We start from the raw sequence: 19,947 nt of genomic DNA on the forward strand, positions 1-19,947 counted from the left end.
TTTTCTGTGTTTGGGATGTTGCTATGCAAAAATGATATAAAAGAGTTATTTTTTTTCCTAAGGCAATCAAGACTAGCAAATGCTTCTTTTTTTTTTTTTAGAATGAATACCTTTATTGATCTCAAGGATTGTCAAAATGTTTAAATTGATGAAAGATATTTACAAGTTTGGAAATATTTGTTTTTCTGCTAATGGAATATAAGAGAGGAAAGGAAGTAAGAAGAAGGATGGCTTTTCAGAGCCTGACAAGGTGTTTTAATAAAAATATAAAGAGAGTTTTATGAATCACTCTCTGTTTCATCCTAATAGTAAACACACCTTATTTCTCTTGTTTGTCTAGACTGCTATGTTTTCATCTTTTCTTAAAATGAGAAGATGAATAAAATTTAAAAATATAATTTTAGTTATTCCTATAATATGGGTCAGGCACTGCTCAAGAGAGTTTACTTGATTTGATATGTATTTCATCACAACGACATTATTTTATCACAGCAACATGATTGATTTCCATATAAATATCTTACTTATAGATTTATTTTTTTTTATTTTTTATTGTGGAAAGTTACAAAGTTACAAAGTTTTCAGGTTTAAATCTCAGTTATACAATGCTCGAATACCCATCCCTTCACCAGTGCTCATATTCCACCACCAAGAATCCCAGTATAGCTCCACCCCGCCCCCTCACACCCCAAACACCCCCAGGCCCCTAGCCCCCCCCACCCTAAGCCCCCCCCCCCCCGCCCCTGTGTAACTAATAAATGCTTCTTTAGAGTGATGCAAAAGCTTCTTTAAAACATGTCAAACTTTTTGGGGAAAAAGACCTAAGTACTTGCATGATAAGAAAGTCTGAGTGTCAATAAGTTATTTCACATGATTAAAATTCCTCCATGGATTGGGGTCTGGAAAATATGGGTATCACAAAGCCAGGTTTTGAAACAATTGTACTTTTACAAATGAAAGTTCTCTTCATCTTTTTCTTCACTTTGTCTCTATAAAATTTTTCTCTTCAAAAATAATATGGGGTTGCAGAGGATCTTGAAAGGCTGAGGCCCAGGGTCAGTCCCTAGTACTGCATGTTCCTCTGAGCCAAGAGCCAGGAGTAGACCCTGAGCACCACTGGGTGTGGCCCCCAAACAAAAAAATATAGGAAAATTATATGGAGGGGGGCCAATAACATAGCACAAAATGTAAAACCTCGTTGTTGGATAACATTGAATTGTCCTTGCTCCTCCAGCAGGGAGCTTAAGTTTATTGAGCTACTCCCACAACAGTGTCCCTGAGGCACACCCATTTCCATCAAGCACTAATATTCCTATATTGCTTTTCTCTTTCCTTTATGTCATTGGTATGTTTTGTTTAGCACTGTCCTTTTTGTATAGACACCAGAAGACAGTTCATGCTATGCTTTGTAACATGGGAGTTGACTCCAAAATAATACTTACTCCTGTGCATCCATATTTACTTAACTTAAGCCTCAGTTTCCCTTAGTTCCTAGCACTCCAAAAGCAGAGTCCCGATGAAGGGACTGGTTGGACCCAGGGCAAGTTGTAAGCTACCGTGGCATCGAAAGAAGACAAGCTAAGCACCATAAGTATAATAATTTAAGAGCATAGTCATGGACAAACTCTGTCATAACCCAAAAGAAGTAACTGAATAAGGACCCTGCTGGGGTTAAGAAAGACTAACCTGGCTTGAGGACTGTAGTCTGGTATATATAGTGAGATGTCCCCAGGAAGAACCAACCTTTAAGCTTAATATATCTCTTACTGTGTTCATACAAAATAACTAGAAATATTATAAGAAGTAAATTACTATGATTGTTTAAATGGATTACTAGCTGAGGAAAGGAGAAAACAATACACACTGGATGGAATCCAGCCCTTGAGTGGATCTCCTAATAATCTGGAGTGATGAACCCTCAGATGAGATTATGTTCTTGAGTTAATCTCCTAAAGGAGTGGCTTTACCTCTGTTTATTGTTATGACAATGTTCAACCCCACCTATGTGTACCCCCACCCTTCATGATTTCTATGTAACTGTGCTGTAAGGGGAAAGAGGGGAGGAAGAGAACTGAGACTTTGGAAACTTTGGAACTTTGAGGACAAAAAGGAGGACTAGATGACAATGATGACTAGAAGTAGAGGTCTATGAGACGAGGAAGAAAATTTAATATGGCAGAGGGATTTGAGGTCTAAGAGGAGACTAGAATGATGGAACTATGATGACTAGGACGACGACCAAATTAAGACTATGATTGTGCTGTAAGGGAGAGATCGGACTATGCTGGGGGGAGAGAGAAATAAACTGACTACTGACCAGCCAGGGCTCAGTTCCAGTTTCTTTGTTCCCTCACTCCTTCGTCTAGCCTGGGGAGGGGAAGCAGTTCTCTGCCACCAATGATTGAGTCCTGCATTCCCCATGTTTTTACTTGAAACTTACTCCTTGAAGTGGCCACTTCAGCCAACCTTGAGTCAATCCCCTATACTTGGTATGGCACCTGGACACCAACAGAAGGAATTCCAAATAATTTGGGGGTTTTGTGTGTGTGTGTGTATGAGAAATTTTCACCAGTTTTCTCATAGAACAAAGAACAGTATTGGTAGATTCTATAATCCTACAACAGATACATACCCATAAAGAGGAGTTAGAAGCACATAACCCCCTCTCTTTAGCAAATATGACCTAGAGATTCTGAAATGATGAGTCTTCATGACGAAGGGACAGTCTGGGTTTATCTAAAGACTAGAAGTGAAGCTGGAGAGAAGTAACATGTGTATGGCACTTGTCTTGCACGCTGCCAACTGAGTTCAATCCCAGGTACTTCATATGGTTCCCCAGGCCCTTCCAGGAGTGATCCCTGAGTGAACAGTCAGGTGTAAGCCTGAGTAAGCCAGTCGTGGTATAACCACCCCTCCCCAAATTAACTAGGTAAAATATTTTCTGCCAGTATTTCCACTCTCAATGTCCAGGCTATGACAGCAGAAACAGTAAAAGCCTGGTCTATGGAAGCCTGTTCAAATAATCAAATCATTTTAAAATTATGTAGTGTTTTACCATATGTGTATGTGTGTGTTAAAAAGACACACATTTACCTATATATATTTTTTGTTTTGAGGCCATACCTGGCCATGCTCAGGAATTACTCCTGACTCAGCACTCAAGGATCACTCATGGTAATGTTCAGGGGACCATATGCAGTGCCAGGGATCACACTCAGGTCAGTTGTGTGCAAGTGACCTGCTATACTATCACTGCAACTCTATCCTTAGATATTTAAAGGATACTAATTTTTTTTCCATCAGAATAAGTTAAGCCAATATTATATAGCGGTTTATTTCATGTATTTTTGTATATATGTGTATGATATGTGTGAAATGGATATATAAATTTATAATATATGAAGGCCCATCTCGGACAACATACATATACACACATATTAAATGTATATTAATATCTATCTCATGCATATCAGAAATGTGTCACTACTATCTGGATAAGGACAAAAAAGGAGGGCTAGAAGTGAAGTTGCTGGAATGTCTTTTATACGATTTTTGTTTCAGGAACTAAATATCACTGTCACTGTCATCCCGTTGCTCATCAATTTGTTCGAGTGGGCACCAGTAATGTCTCTCATTGAGAGATTTATTGTTACTGTTTTTGGCATATCCAATACACCACGGTAGCTTGCCAGGCTCTGCCGTGGGGGCGAGATACTCTCGGTAGCTTGCTGGGCTCTCCAAGAGGGGCAATCTAAATATATGACTAAGCAAAGGCTAACGCAATGAGAAACATTCAGACTAACTGGAGAAAGGACAGAAATGGTGGGAGGATGGAAAAGAGAACTAGAAGTAATATAAGGACAGTGGTAAAGGGTCCTGGGCACTTCGGTGGTGGTGAGGTGGCTAAGTGTACATTGAAACCGTAAACATGAACATTATTGTAAACACAACACACCTAAAATATGATGTGAAAATAAAATTAAACAAAATTGTTCAAGAGAAAGAAAAGAAATTGAATTCACGATTTTTCATTTTCTACCTCCACGGTGAGTATTCATCTGATTTGGAAGGATACTCACATTTCTAGAGCCAAACCTTTCATCATTTCTGGGCATGGCATCCATTAAAGGAAGACCAGGTGGTACCAGCTGCACACGATGAAAGAAATCACACGGTTTTATTATGTAGTGTAATGACAGAATGGGCAATCCAAACCAGCTGGATCCATGACTGCCATCACAGAAAAAGTACACACACACACACACACACACACACACACACACGCACTGCTGTAAAAGAAGACACAGAAATTCTGTATTTGTGGGTGCAGAAATTGAACCTGGTATCCCTGGCATTTAAAATTTTTCCTGATCTGTTTTGATAAACAAAGCAGCAGACTTTGCTCAGAATGTGGTGTAAATCAATTAAGCAGAATATAGAGGGGATGGAGACTGGGAAACATTAAGATAGTGGAAAATTTACAGTCAGGAAATTGCTATAAAATTGCTACTTTGCTATAAAATAAAAGGGATTTCCAGCTAAAAATGATAGCCAGAGACAAAGGTGAACATCATATAATGATCAACACATTGGGAAGATATGTTTTTTATGTGTATGCACTAACATAGCACCATTGAAATACATAAAAATATATTAATAGGCAATATGGGAGATTTTGACAGTGATACAAAATAACAAGGTACTTTTACACAACACTTTTAACCCTAGAGACAGATCATCCAATAGAAAAACAATACTCCTACATGATAAGCAAGAGAGAGTTAAGCACCAATTTCAGAAGGTAAAAGTTTTAAAGGAGTGAGCTAAGGCAAGGAATAGCACAAGGGGTTGGACCTGAGCAGCAAGACTGGGCTGGTACTGAAGTTGTGCATGCATATAAAGACTACATACGTGCTCATACATCATAGGTAACATCAGCGTCTCATTATGCAGCTAGGGGCCATGCAAGTGAATATGTATTTTGAGCCTAATGAGGTGAGAAGTGAAATGGGGTCCTCTTGCATTTACGGAGCTTGCTCCAAGACTGATGCATCCTTGGATTTGTCTTTCCAAGGTGTTCTCTCTCTCTCTCTCTCTCTCTCTCTCTCTCTCTCTCTCTCTCTCTCTCTCTCTCTCTCTCTCTCTCTCTCTCTCTCTCATTGTCAAGAAGTTGGTGAAAGGCAAGACTGCCAGGGTTGGATTCCCAAGATCCCTTTGTTTTTCTTTAGGCACACACATTATACCTTTTATTTCTTAGAGTCATTTCCTCACACTACCTTTCCTCTAGCACCATCAGTGTAGTTCCAGAAAGTATAAAGAGGGGAGTGCCAGAATTTCCTAATAATTAAAATGGATCCAGAAGGAACAAGAATCTTAAAAGAAGCACCACCCAGGAGTGTCCTGACCTTTCTTGAGAGTGCCCATCGAAACGTCTGACTGCATTAGATGGCAGAGTGCTCCTTCTGCCCCAGATCTGGTGATTATTTTCACTGAGTAAAAACACAAACTAGTTTTAGGGCTTAGAAAAAAATATTGAAAAAAAACCAAAAAACACTGGAAAGTCACAAGTAACAACAACAAACCCAGGGGTGGGAATATGGCTCACTGACAGAGCACAAGCCAAGCGTCACAGGAAGTTCTTATTTGATCCCTGACACCAATGGAAAGAATTGATAATCTAAAAGTAAAATGATTTGATAAGAAGGCAATATAAAGGTAATGAGAATAAAGTCAGGTGTGTTCACGCTGTCTGAAGTCTGAGTCATCCATTTCTCATTCCCTTTTCTCTGGAACTGCTGGTCGGGAGATAGGCTCTGTCCTCAACATGCTGAGGAAGTTCAGACTAAGATGCTGCCAACCTCAATTCTGGAGTCAGAGAGAAATTATTTCTTGGCTCAGCAGTTAACCTTATCCTATTTACTTCAATTTTCAGGTTTACTGTTCCTAGTAAGGATGTGTCAGAAATTTCTCAGCTGTGTGATTTTTAAGGTTGCTTGATGTTTGGGGTATTCGGTACGACCAAAAATTGTCACAAGATTCCTGTTCAAGTCATGATGATCATGCTAGCCTAAGCATTTAGCTCAAAAGGATTAGGGTTTTTATGCTGAGCTAAGAGACAGTGGAGAATGTGAGCTAAATGATCACTGAAGAACCACATTGACTACAATGAACAGAACAGAATAGCTTCTAGGATGACCTCTGAAATGGTACACAGCTTTGGCCAAACACCAAGTGTAAAGGCAGTTTCTGCATTGAGAAACCATTTTTCATGAAGAATTTTTTAAAATTGAATCACTGTGAGATGGACCGTTACAGAGCTGTTCATGATTAGGTTTCACTCATATTGTGTTCCAACACCCATCCTTCCACCAGTGCACATTTCCCAGCACCAGTGTCAGTGCCCCCAGTTTCTTCTTAACACACCCACCCTACCCCCAGCCTGCCTGTATTGCTTCTATGGAAGGCACTCTATCCTCTATCCCTCCCTCCCTCCCTCCCCCCCCCCTCCCTCCCTCCCTCCCTCCCTTCCCCCCCCTCCCTCCCTCCTCCCTCCTCCCTCCCTCCCTCCCTCCCTCTCTCTCTCTCTCTCTCTCTCTCTCTCTCTCTCTCTCTCTCTCTCTCTCTCTCTCTCTCTCTCTCTCTCTCTCCCCTTTTGGGCATTGTGATTTGCAATACAGATACTAAAAGGCTGTCATGTATATCCTCAGCTCTTGTTCAGCGTGATCATTTCCAAGTATTATTATCACACTGCTCCCTTCTCTATTTACCTATCCTCCGTCCCCCACACAATTGTGGCAAATTCCAGCCATTGATCAGTCCACCTAGTCCTTGTTATCCCTGGTCTTGGATAGTAGTCTTCCATTATATATATTTTTATACACCCACAAATGAATGCAGTCATTCTATATCTCTCCCTCTCATGGAGACTTTTTCTAACCTCTTTACAGAGAGGCTTACTAACATGCTAAGTGATTTTAGGGGGACTGGAGCTTCAGTACAAAGGGTATTTGCCTTGCATGCAGCCAATCTGGGTTAAATTCCTGGCACCCATCTGATTGTTGCCCTTTAGATTCCAAATATAAAGGGCATGAAACAAAGAAATTTTCTATGGAAATAATAAATATTAAATAAAAATGAGCCTCCTTTTTTAATGAAAAAATTATAATCACTATTTGTACTAAATTTTAAAAGTGCTTTTTTTTTTTTTTTTGGTCTCACCTGGCAATGCGCAGGGGTTACTCCTGGCTCTGCACTCAGGAATTACTCCTGGCGGTGCTCAGGGGGACCATATGGGATGCTGGGAATCGAACCCGGGTCAGCCGCATGCAAGGCAAACACCCTACCCACTGTACTATCAATCACTCCAGCCCAAAGTGCTTTTCTTATACCTTACCTTTGTTTGATATACATATAGGTAGGCTAGTTGACAATTTCGTAAATAGAGCCTAATGAAAAATGTTAGCTCATTGACACTGAGAAAGACGTATAGTTTGTATGTTTATATGTTCAAATGCTTCAATTAATTTGCTATTAATGCCCCAAATCTGACTGAGCAGGAATTCCATTTAAATGATTGCATGTTTAAAAATAAGTGAAAAATAAATAAAAATAAATGACTATATGTTAATAGAAATCATTGGGCACTTCTCAGCCATTGGTACTCTGGACACATTATTTAATTTAAACCTCACACTGACCCTAAAAGTAGGAACTAAGCTCATCCTCACTGAAGAAATGCAAAAAAAAGGCAACATGGTTAAGAAACTTGCCCATGGTCAGAAGGTACAGGGTGGAATCTTGCTTTAAGGTGGAGTCTGCCTGACTTGGAGCCAAAGGCCTGAAACAGAACACCATAAAGTTTTATTGGTCTATGCATTTCTTTATGGGCTACAGCAACAAAAAACCCACATGTGCTATTGTTTTAAAGTATACTATAGGTAAGAATGAGTCACAAATTCAAACTTACTTTTCTTATTAGTACTAATTACTAAGTTTTTAACCTAAGTTGCTAATAGCCCTTCCCCTCAAACCTCAAAGAGTTTTTGCAGTAAAATTGTATTTTTATTCCATTAAAAATCCAATAATATTTATTGTAATTTTCCATTGAAGAATGGCATTGATATTATAAGCTAAATTAAGCAATGTATATCAGGAACCCTAAAAAATAATAACACCCTGTAATCAAGAAATTCTATTTTGGGGGAATTCCTTTCTCAGAAGTAGTTCAAATGTATATAAATGTTTTATTACAAAACATTTTATGTATATATATTTATAAAATCAGAATTTGGAAGTAGTAAAGATATATTGGGGAATAGTTAAACAAATAATGGCCTTGACATTTCAAATGATGTTTATGAAGACTTTATCGTGCCATGGGAAATATTGTGTTATATGTTTATTTTAGTTAAAGTGTGAAACAAATCTCTAGTCATCACTTTGTAAAGTAAACATTCTAGAATAACACAACTGGAAGACTCCAGAACACATTTTTAAAACATTTATACCAGCCCAGAGAAATAATACAGGGGTTCAAGCACTTGCCTTGCCCACAAACCACCCTGGATTTATCCTCATCACTGCATATGCCCTGAGTACCACCAGGAGAGTTCCCTAAGCACAGAGGCAAGATTAATCCCTTGGCACATTGGGTGTGATACCCCCTCCCATCCCCGCTTCACACACACACACACACACACACACACACACACACACACACACACACACTCACACAATCTCATTTCCCATACTGGAACATATGCCATGCTGTAGCCCGGGGTTTAATCTCTGGCATTATATAGTTCTTCAAGCATTGCTGGGAACAATCCCCAAACACTGGACTGAGAATAGCCCCTGTGCATCACTGAGTATTTTTCAAAGTCAGGAAGGAAGGAAGGAAGGAAGGAAGGAAGGAAGGAAGGAAGGAAGGAAGGAAGGAAGGAAGGAAGGAAGGAAGGAAGGAAGGAAGGAAGGAAGGAAGGAGGGAGGGAGGGAGGGAGGAATAAATATTTTTTAAAAAATCAATGTACTTACACAAGCAAGGCCCAGGTATGTGGGTTCCAGGACTAAGTCTCCAAGCTGCATGGCGGCAGTGGAGCCGAGCAGTTTCACCCAGGCTTCCTGTCTAATCCTGATGCCGGAAGCCATTTCTATGAGCCATCTTGACACACCAACAGCCTGGGCTCAGAAACTCCCAGATGAATCCCAAAATGGAATAGCTCCCTACAGAGATGTCTCTGGAACCCAACCACTTATAATCTTAGAATTTCATGATATGCAAAATGAGCAATGGAAAATAAATGATCTAGTGTCTGCCCCTGGAAAGCAGGCTTGAATGATGGTGGAAAAATATAATGCTCAAGAGTAGAAAGAGTGAGTAATTGTCTGCCATAAAGGCAGGGTGAGGACTGGGATGGAGGTGGGGGATACTGGGGACATTGGTGGTGGAATGTTTGCACTGATGGAGGGATGGGTGTTCGACCATTGTATGACTGAATCTCAAACATGAAAGCTTTGTAACTATATCTCACAGTGATTCAATTAAAAAAATAACAAATTTTTAAAAAATCAATGCGTGATTTGAAAATAAAGTTATTATCTTAAATAATTATAAATTTAAATATTTCATAATAATGCAATTTTACAAGCTTGTTATCCATACTGAAAAGTTTGGTCGCCCTTGCAATAGTCTTTTTGAACACTGACAATGCACATTGACACATTAAATTCTCCCAGAAGCCCCACAACTAAGTAGCCTGCTTAACACTGCTTATCTCATTGTTTCTCAGATGCCCTGAACCACTGTATCATCTTTTCAAATACCATCAAATATCATCTTTTAGTTCTTTTAGCAAGAACTAAAGCAGACATTGGAACATGTCCTAGGGAGATGAGTGTCCAAACTTCTTATTTCTGTCTTTTCTCCCCAGGGGTCCTAAATCCAAACATCAAGTCACCTCTCCCCCAATGCTTTCCCAGCTCTCCTGAGCTTAGCTCTAAAGTACAGTCCATAGTCTGGCAATGACTGGATCCACTCCTGCCAATGGATGTGCTGCATGTGGACTCTGAACTAAATAGAAATGCCCATGTATAACCAAGAGAATAAACAACTCAGTTCCCATTATCTTTGGTTCTTCGACTACCCACAACACCAGCCAATGTTCTTGTTGACTAAGGAGATCTTCTTGTTTTCTGTTTTTACTCTGTGTGTGTGTGTGTGTGTGTGTAGTGCACATTGCTCCATGAGAAATGTAGGATTGGCTGACACACCAATTAATTTTGCATAAGCTGCCACAGCTCCATTCGATGCTAATCCGTTCATTCATAACCACAAGGTATTGTGTTAGGGTCATGTCCATGACTTGTGCCTCCAGCCCTGTGGATTTATTAAGTGTTTAGCCCCTAGTTCCTGCAGCTGTGTCCTTTCAATGACTGCTTTATGTTGACCAAGAGAGCTGAGGTCTGCTGCCAGGACTCTGAGATCTGGGGGAACACATGGACACATTATTCTTTTCCTCTGAAGCTATCCAATTCCTGTTCCGGTCAGATGGGACGATAGTGGGAGGATATCTCTGAAGCAGCCCAGCACTTACTGTTGATATTACTCATGCCTGATATGTTTGCCAAAGAACAGACTTAAAACTGGTTGCAGTGGGTTCTTTGGTGGAAAGCTAATTACCAGTGAAAACGTAATAATGCAGAACATAATTCTGAATGTAGCTCCTTGCTTGATTTGTAAGAACTTCCTTCCATGGACCTCTTATTTTCTTTACTCTAGGATTGAGCATTGGATCCAGTTGGCTTCAGAAAAGAGGCTGGGGAAGAGAACTTACTATGCTAATTGAATATTAATGAAGTTTTTCCTTGAGTGGTTTTGTTTTACAATTATGAACATCTATCTTTTTTTTTCTGTATTGGTGTAGAGAAAAAAAAAACGTTCCTTGAAGGTGGAAAGATATGGCAAGATATGGCCCGAATATCTGGAAGCAAGTATCTGGCCACTTTTTCTTTTGTCCTTGTAACATTTCTAAAGGGTTTTGTTCAGCGCTTAAGAAAAGCAAATATCATCATCATTATTACTGGCCTTTGTCCACAGTGGATTTTATCCAGACTAACCAGTGACCCTGTGAGTAACGATCTGAGTCACCAAGTTTCATATGTTTATGTATTTCAACACAATTCCCAGGCTGGGAGGTTTCTTTTTCTTATTTTCTACATTTATTTGCACATTCTGGAACTCAGAAAGCATTAAATGCCTTTCTGCACTTTGTGTCACCAAATGACTGACTCTGAGCAATATAGATTAAACTTCACCTTAAATAACAAATTAGTATTGGCAAAAGTCAAACAACGACCAAACTGTCAAAAGACTAAGATGGATTTCAGGGACAAAATTCTCTACGTTTATATTTACCTAAGTGCTCCACCAGCACTTAAGTAAAATATAAATATTTTTATCTTCATCATGGTGGGGCGGTAGCATAAGATCATTTCATATTTTTTGTTGTTGTTTTTGGGCCACACCCAGTAATACTCACGGGTTAGTCCTGGCTCTGCACTCAGCAATTACTCCTGGTGGTGCTCAGAGACCATATGGGATTCTGGAGATCAAACCCAGCTCAGCTGTGTGCAAGGCAAGCACCCAAACCACTGTATAATATCTCTAGCCCCTCATTTCAGAATTTGATGTTCAAGAAACCTACAAAAATGATAAAGAATGACATAAAAATGGAAGTATATTTACTAGCTGTTAATTTTGTAAGAAATATATCTAACCAGTTCTTCAAAGGAATATCAGAAAATGGACAGCCCTCACTAAAATATCCTTTGAATGGAAATCCCATTATTTCAATGCTTTTCTTGTTTTACTCTATCTATTCTCAGACCAGTGCCAACTTGTCCCTTCATTTCAACTGTTCCTGACTGATGACCACTACATGCATCTAGAGGTTAGTTATTTTCACATAAAATGACTTTACATCTAGTCATGCATTTTATAGTATCTCAGATTAAAAACATTTTATAGTTTTAGAGAATTCCCAAAGGATTCCTGGCATATTATCCCATCATCATACACAATACAGCAGAAATGTTTTATTTCCTTTATAGGTGGAAATATTCGGACAAATTAATGTAATTATCTTAGCCTCATTGATCATATAGCTTGATATGAGAGAACTAAAATCTCAATCTGAAATTAGTCCAGCAGACATGGACAAAAACTTAAGGTTTAAAACTTATTACCTCTCAATCATCATAAAGTGAGATGAAGAATAAAGCCCAAACAGATGAGTTGTTTTTCTTGAATATTAGCTGCAAATATTGAGATATCACTTAAATAGTGTCACACCCATGCTGTTCAAAGTATAATTGTTATTGGAATATAAATCTATCATTAGCATCAGGGTAATTCTTAATATAATTTGTTCAGAATCAGGGATATGTTTCAAGATGGAGATCCCAGACTCCCCCATCCAAGGGAGGTTGAGTTCTATCTGCTCCCCGCAGTACCATGGGGTGTGATCTGATGCTCCCTAAGCACTGTCGGGTGTGGTTGGTATAAAAAATTTAAAATGAGCCAAGGGGATGGAGCACAAGGTTTGCACACAGGAGTCCCTGGTGCCAGCCCGGGCATCACATCACCCGATCACTGAGCCAGAACTAGAGCACCACTTGGTGTGCCCCAATAGAAAAAACAAAAATAATAATAAATAGGCGGCCAGGGAAATAGTTGAAATGACTGGAGCTTGGGCTTGGTTAGACCTTTAGGACCACACGATCCCCCATCACTTGCTGGATGTGACCCCAAACAAACAGTCTGTGATTTGTTAACTATTCCTTGATCTCCTCATATAGGTCCCTACAGGATGTTTCTGAGCATGGAATCATAACTTCCTGCTGTCACGCTAGCAAATCACCTTTTAAAAAAATGAGCTTGAACAGGGTTTATTTTAAAATTAGCGCCTAGTGCAAAATGGCCAATCTCCCCTCCATAGCCCATGAGCGTTCGGGGTTCACGGCCTTGGCCTTGGGTGGAGCTGTTACTCAGGGAGCTCGCTTTGAAGTTCCAGGTCCCCAATCTGGTCGAGCGCCCACTGCCAGCCGCCCCGGGAAGGCTATTGTCGCAGCCTCAGCTAGGAAAGAGGCGCTGCCTCCTGCTTCCCCCAGCCCTGCACCTAGTTCCTCTGCGGGTCTCGATCCTCCGGATTCCTCCCACCCGTTTCTCCACCCCCGTCGGTCTGGGAAAGCACCGTGGCTACCCTCAGAGCCTTGTGAACCCTCAAACCGTGATCACCAAGTGGACAGGAAGAACCCCTGCGAGGTAAAGCCTCCTCCCCTCCCTCCAGAGCACCGCTGGGTGTGTCCCCCAAACCCACTACAGAAGTTTTTCTCTAAGAAAAAAAAAACCACTAAAAACGGAGGTAAAAAATTATTATTGCAATAGCAACACAGTTGGAACCCTCTTTGTTTGGGGGGATATTCCTGGTGAAGATGGGCTTCAAAAACGGGAATAGCTCTTCCCTCTTTGGGGGAAAAGAGAGGAGGGACAGATGTGCACCTGCCCCCAAATTGCCGCGGAGACCCCGACTGAGAAAGTGTTTCCCCGGAGGCGGCGGGGTGGGGGGGAGCATTGTCACCCCATCTGGGGGGCTGCCAATAGGGGCGGCGGTTCCCCGCTGGCATTTAGGGCGCAGGAGCGTGGCGAAGAGTTACGTGTGCGCGCCCCTCCCCTATTTTCCCAACTCAGTCACATGCCCTGATTGACGACTAGTTTCCCTCAAAAAGGCGAAACCTGGGTTCCTTTCGCGGTCTCGCCCTGTGCCAGCACCCTGAGGGCAACACAAATCAGAGTTGGGGAGAGGCGGGAGTTGGAAGGATCGGGTCGGCCACCAGGGGCAGGGTGCCCCACCTCCGCCCGCCCCCCTCCCCCGAACCGTTCAAGGGAAAGCGGCGCCCTTTGAAAAAACGGACAAAGAGCCCGGGACGACGGGGTACACTTGAACGACGGATTCCTAAGAGTCTTCTCCGAGGGGAGCGTGAAGGCTGCAAAGGACACCCCCACACTATTAAAACCGGACCTGGGCGATCTTACCGAGGCGATGGAGCCCCCATCTCTCTGAGCTTGAATGAAACCAACTTAAAGCCCTTTCCAGGGGCAGCTCCTGGAGCCCCGGGCCGGGTCCAAGCATCCAAGCCGCGCTTTGGAGCGCGCGAGTGGGGGAGCGGAGGGGCGAACCCCCCAGCTGGGTGATCGCGCCCTGCTCGCCAGGCCGTGCGAAGTGGCGGGCTCGCTCTCGGAGAGACTAAGGGGGGTCTGCAAAGGGGGGGTGCCCAAAAATCAGCCAGAGTGACTCAACGCCCGAGTGCGCGTGAAAGCGGCGCGCGGGCGCGGGTGGGGTGCGGGGCCGCCGGCTGGCTCGCTGCCAGGGCCACCCCCCCCCCCCCCCCGGGCCTGTGCTCAGGTGCAGCGGGCGCTGGCGCGCAGCTGCTCCCCAAGCCGTCGAGGGTGGAGGCGGGGAAAGGGCTCTGGCGCCCAACATCCCCGCCCCCGGCCCAACGGCCAGCCGAGGGGGCGGCTGGGGATGCCCGGGGCGGGGCGGCCGCTCCCCCGCTGGCTCCCGCCCGCGCCCCGCTTTCCCCGGGAGCAGCATGGCCGGGAGCGGAGAGAAGGCGCCAGACTCCGGGCGAGGCTTCGTGGTAAATGCAACCCCCCGACTTTAGGGGCTGAGTCGTGCGCTCCCCCACCCCCCCATCCCGACTCCGTCCCCTCCCCTCTCGCTTGCCCCCTCCCTCGCGATGCCACGCCCGCAGCTGCAGCGTCGCGGAGAGCAGCCCACGGCTTTGTTCTTCCCTCCCGCCGGGCTCGCTTGCCACTCCAGACCCCCGCCCGCCCCTCCCAGCAGCCCGCCCCCAAAGCCCCATCAGCCCTTAGACTCAGGAACCCAATGCCCCGGGATTTCGGGATCATCTCCCCGCGCACCTGGGCCAGGCATCATCATTATCTGCTGCTGCTGCTCCAGTCCTAGCTGCCTGGTGTGAGCTCCCCCCGCCTCTCGCTCCCCCCTCCCCCTCCACCCCTCCCTGTAAACCCGCCCGGCGGCTCTGTCGCAGCAGACCTAGTCCCACCCATGCCTTCAGACAAGGAGACTCACGTTTTGTTTCCCCCCAGAATCCTCAGGACTGCTAGAAAATAAAGTAGCTCAAGTGGATGGTGTTTGAGCGCTGGGCCCTATTTTAGGGGACCACACCCAGGAGTGCTGGAGGCTATTCCAAACCCAGTGGGAAAAGAATAGGGTCACTCCTGGTGATTTGGGGAGGATATGGCGCCAAAGAGGGCTGAAGCGTTAGCACAGCAGGTTGAGCGTTCGCCTTGAACGCAGCCGACCCGGATTCGATTCCTCTATCCCTTTCGGAGAGCCCAGCAAGCTACCACAGAGTATCCCGCCCAGCGGAGTCTGGCAAACTACCCGTGGTGTATTCGATGTGCCAAAAACAGTAACAACAAGTCTCACAATAGAGACGTTACTGGTGCCCGCTTGAGCAAATCGATGAGCAAGGGACGACTGTGATACTATGATACTGAGAGATAACTCATTTCCTACTGAGTCTTGAGACCTTTGGGACCTGGTCTGGGGCTCTCTTAGTAAGGCCTGCACTTGGCCTCCAGACCTCTGGTGCCTCTCAATTTCTGCATAAGCGAGAGGCAGTTTAGGTCTCAGGCCGGGCAGAAAACCGGGGAGTGTTCAGGGAGACTGGGCTGAGGGGTGTGGGGTGCTGGCTTCTCTTAGTAGGGCCTTTCTGTCCCTGCAAATCCCTCCAGGCATCAAGCAAAGAGTGTAGACCCTCAATGTCCTGGGCTCAGCTCTGGTCTTGGCTGTGGACACAGGCTTCCAGTGGCTCCCTCTGCCTCCTGGCTGGCAGCCAAAAGATTGTTCTTGCAGGTGTGGTTGTGACTGGGTCAGACTTCATTCACGGAAAACGGTGATAAGGCTGGGATGTGACCCCGTCAGATTTTTTAAGATAATTGTAGTTATACACTGACCCCTGAGTAAGCAGGATTGTGTGTTTCTTTGTTCATTTCACATATGCTAACAGGTCCAGGAGGAGGTTTAACCTCTGGAGAGAAGGCAGGGGTCAAGACAGCCCTCTCTTCATGGAATTTAGATTCTAGAAGAGGAACTGAGGCAGACAGCCAAGTGAATACATGAAATCATTTCCTATCATGAACAGGTGCCATGGAAAACTAAGTGGGGGTGGGGGAGAGTAAAGGGGAGGCTCGAGTGAGACTGAAAGTGACTGGAGGAGGGCTCGGGTGGGGGTTGCTGCTTGCCTTCAGGTGGGCAGGACAGCCACCCAGTGACATAGAGCCACAGTCTGCAGCCTGAGGAGGAGGTCCTGTGAGGTCTGAGAAGAGCACAGCTAAGGCCTCACTTAATGTCATCAATAAGTTCTTGGAAATGGCCACTTTAAGCCAAAGTCTAAGGAAGGAAACTTCCCTTGCACGGTATGCGTCTCTCTGCTGGGGCTGGGGTTTTCTTTTTCCTCCTTGGTTTACAGTGACATTAAAGGAAAGTTCATTTTTCAAGGACCTGCTGTTGCTTCGGAAGTTGGTGCCAAGAGCACATAACACTCGGTGTATGCTTTAGAAAAAAGAAACTTTCTGTCCACCACGGGTGGATGGACAGGCCTAGTGGAGGAGTGAGCGGAAAAGGGGGTGGAAATGGAATGTGGGAATTACTCAGTTCCATTCTGGACACACCGAGATTGTAGTGCCTGGAGGGCCTGGAACTGAGGGTGCCAGGAGGCAATTTATAATTCATATCTGGGACTCAGGAGAACTGGAAATTGTCAGCAAATGAATTCTTGATGTTTGGAGTAGATAGAAATGCCCAAGAAAAACAGGGAAGCAATTTAAAACTACTCTTTAAGGATAGAAGTCCAGAAGTCGGGCACAGCAGGTAGGGTGTTTGCCTTGCACGCGGCCGACCAGGGTTCGATTCCCAGCATCCCATATGGTCCCCTGAGTACCACCAGTGGTAATTCCTGAGTGCAGAGCCAGGAATGACCCCTGTGCATCGCAGGGTGTGACCCAAAAAGAAAAAAAAATCCAGAAGCCCAAAATGTAAGAGACAGAAAGATTGGGAAGAAGACATACAGAAATCAAGAATGAGTAGCAAGGTAGGGGTTAGTATCCTGAAATAAAGACAGGGGACCTGAGTCGGTGGGGCTCAAGGGAGAGGACATGATGGGAGGGAGAACAGAGAGTCACTTTTATCAGTTTCTATTTTTCTCCCTGGGAGAAACAAGAAATAATGCAAGAAAGAGACTACGCAAAAGATTATGTTTAAGTGACTCACAGGAAGGTTTCAGATATATTTTTCCAGTGAGAAAAAAGAGAGAATGGGAATGAATTGCGGGCTTTGGATGTGGTATGAAATGAGTCCAAGTGGTCACTTCCCCAGCTTGGACATGTTTTGCATTTTTGAACAGAGAAAGCATTGTTCTGCATAAACTTAGGGCATATTATCTGTGACTCTGAAACTATTTAAAGACTTCTTGTTTTGATTTTTCAAAAAGCAGATGAATAACAGAATTATCTACAGTTGACAGCCACCTCCAGCCCTTCAGGTGGAGGATACAGTCACAAGGCAATTCTCGAGCACCAGGAGTGAATACAGAGCAAACACCCGTGGTAACTTGATCGAGAACCATCTTTTATCTCAACTAGAAAATTCACTCTGTCCGATTTAGTTGGAAATAGACCAGGTTGGATTATAGAATAGTTATAGAGAAATAATCCATTTCTTCTCTTTTTAAGTTTGCAACTGCAATGAGGTGCAAAGAGTTGTGACAAACTAGTTAGGGATCTTCCTTAATGAAAATATGTCATTTGTGTGCAAACTATTGGTATATGGTCCTTCTGAAGGGTTGGCGTTTATTTGCTTATACCATCCTGATGCCTGTACAAGAGTTTTGTTCTATATAATCCTCAGCATAGTTGCCCTAAGGCAGGTGTTCTGTCTGTTTTATAAAATGATTCACTGGACCCAGAGAAGTTTACTCCCCCAAGGAACCTCAGTGAGTAAACTTGCCCCCAGAAGTGTGGAATACCTAACACTTTATTGTCTCTTGGCTAGAGATCAGCATGAAAACTTTTACCACTAGGTGGTTTTCTAGTGTCTTCTTTGGGAGGGGGAGTATCCTTTATTGAACACTTCCTATATACAGGAGCTCAGAATACATACTCTATTCCAGTGTCTCTTCTTTTTTACATATATAATTTTATTGAATCACCCTGAGATAGTTACAAGCTTTTATGTTTGGGTTATAATCACACAATGACCAAACACCCATACTTCCAGCAGTGCACATTCCCCACCACCAATATACCCCATACCCTCCCTTTCCCACCCTCCCCCTGCCTCCATAGCAGACAGTATTCCCTATACTCTCTCTCTCTACTTTGGGGCATCATGGTTTGCAATACAGATATTGAAAGGTTATCATGTTTTGGTCCATAATCTACTTTCAACACACATCTCCCATCCTGACAGATTTCTCCAGCCATCATTTTCTTAGTGATCCCATCTCTATTCCAGCTGCCTTCTTTCCTTCACTCATGAGTCAGGCTTCCAGCTATGGAGCACTCTTTCTGGCCCTTGTATCTACTGTCCTTGGGTGTCAGTCACCTGTTATGCTATTTTATACTCCACAAATGAGTACAGTCTCTCTCTGTCTGTTCCTCTCTTTGACTCATTTCACTTAGCATGATACTCTCCATGTCTATCCATTTATAAGCACATTTCATCTCTCCTAACAGCTGCATAATATTCCACTATGTAGATGTGCCAAAGTTTCTTTAACCAGTCATTTGTCACTTGAGTTGTTTCCAGATTTTGATTATTGTGAACTGTGCTGCAATGAACATATAGGTATAGATATCATTTCTATTGTGCTTTTTTGCATCCTCAGGATATATTCCAGAAGTGATATTGCAGGGTCATATGGAAGCTCAATTTCTAGTTTTTGAATGACTGTCCATATTGTTTTCCAGAAAGGCTGGACCAGTCGGCATTCCTAGTGTCTCTTTATCCTCCCAACAACCCTCAATACAAGTTTGATTGCATCTCACTGAAAGATGGAGAAACTGAGGCTGGAAGATGTGACTCGGCAATAGAATATTTGCCTTGCATGTGTAAGGCTCTAGGTTTGAACCCTGGTCCCACAAAGGAAAAAGGGATTGGGGGCGAGAAACTCAGTCTCTGAGATGGGTGTAATGTCCCTGTTATCATGGCTAGTCCATATGTGAGCTGCGCTCCAGAGCGGGGCCAGGAGGGCAGTGCTTTCACCAGCACGGGGGCCAGTGTCTGTCTGTGGTGGCCAGAGGGATGAATGCGCTCAGAAGCTCACTAGTTAATCATGCTACCAGCCAGCTGGGAGGCTGCAGAAAGGGGAGTGTGTGTGGCACGGAAGGGGAGCCAGAAAACGTTATGCCCTTGAATGATTTCTCTGAGGCCTGGTGCTGGTCAGGGATCTTTGGTCTCTATTGGAGCTTCCAGAAAATCTTTTGCAAGCTCCTCCTGTAGCTGGTGGCCTGGGCTCTGAACGGCCACCCTGGTGTAGCGGCTGAGCACCGGCCCAAGGTTCTTAGTGCAAACTAGGACTCGTAGAGGCATAGTGAATGGGCTGCTCTTCAGAGGCGCAGATGATATAAACGCTTTCAGATATCAGCGCAGGACGTGTGTGAATTTGTGTGAATTTCCTGAGCTGCCATGAACAGTGGTGTTTTTCATCACACAGAGATAAATTTGAATTGAGGCTGGGGATTGGGGTTCAGGTAGTATTGGGGAGTCTGTGGATACAGATGGTTCATGCATTTCACTTTTTTGCATGTTTTCCATGTGTTTTGCGTGTTTTCCAGCCAGTGTTCTGGGCACTGGGGTCCAA

The 19,947-nt window shown here is 43.9% G+C and overlaps 2 protein-coding genes across 5 annotated transcripts in view; one reads left to right on the top strand and one right to left on the bottom strand.

Annotated features, from left to right (window-relative positions):
* THNSL1 (threonine synthase like 1) overlaps positions 1-15,047 on the bottom strand; it is a 70,920-nt gene extending 55,873 nt beyond the window's left edge. For all 3 annotated transcript variants that reach the window (XR_008631380.1, XR_008631379.1, XM_055146789.1), the window contains exons 1-2: positions 14,981-15,047; positions 11,538-11,698 (exon numbers count right to left, since the gene is read on the bottom strand). The gene's annotated coding sequence lies outside the window, so the exon portion shown is untranslated. The remainder of the gene's footprint in view (positions 1-11,537; positions 11,699-14,980) is intronic.
* Positions 14,436-19,947, top strand: part of PRTFDC1 (phosphoribosyl transferase domain containing 1) — a 90,428-nt gene continuing 84,916 nt past the window's right edge. Inside the window, exon 1 of one of the 2 annotated variants that reach the window (XM_004605359.2) lies at positions 14,436-14,697. In XM_004605359.2, the coding sequence (XP_004605416.1) occupies positions 14,650-14,697 (48 nt within the window). In that variant the 5' untranslated portion in view covers positions 14,436-14,649. The remainder of the gene's footprint in view (positions 14,698-19,947) is intronic. The other variant, XM_055146797.1, reaches the window with a different exon arrangement.

The sequence above is a fragment of the Sorex araneus genome, chromosome 9 (assembly GCF_027595985.1).
Source record: "Sorex araneus isolate mSorAra2 chromosome 9, mSorAra2.pri, whole genome shotgun sequence".
In the NCBI taxonomy this organism is placed as follows: domain Eukaryota; kingdom Metazoa; phylum Chordata; class Mammalia; order Eulipotyphla; family Soricidae; genus Sorex; species Sorex araneus.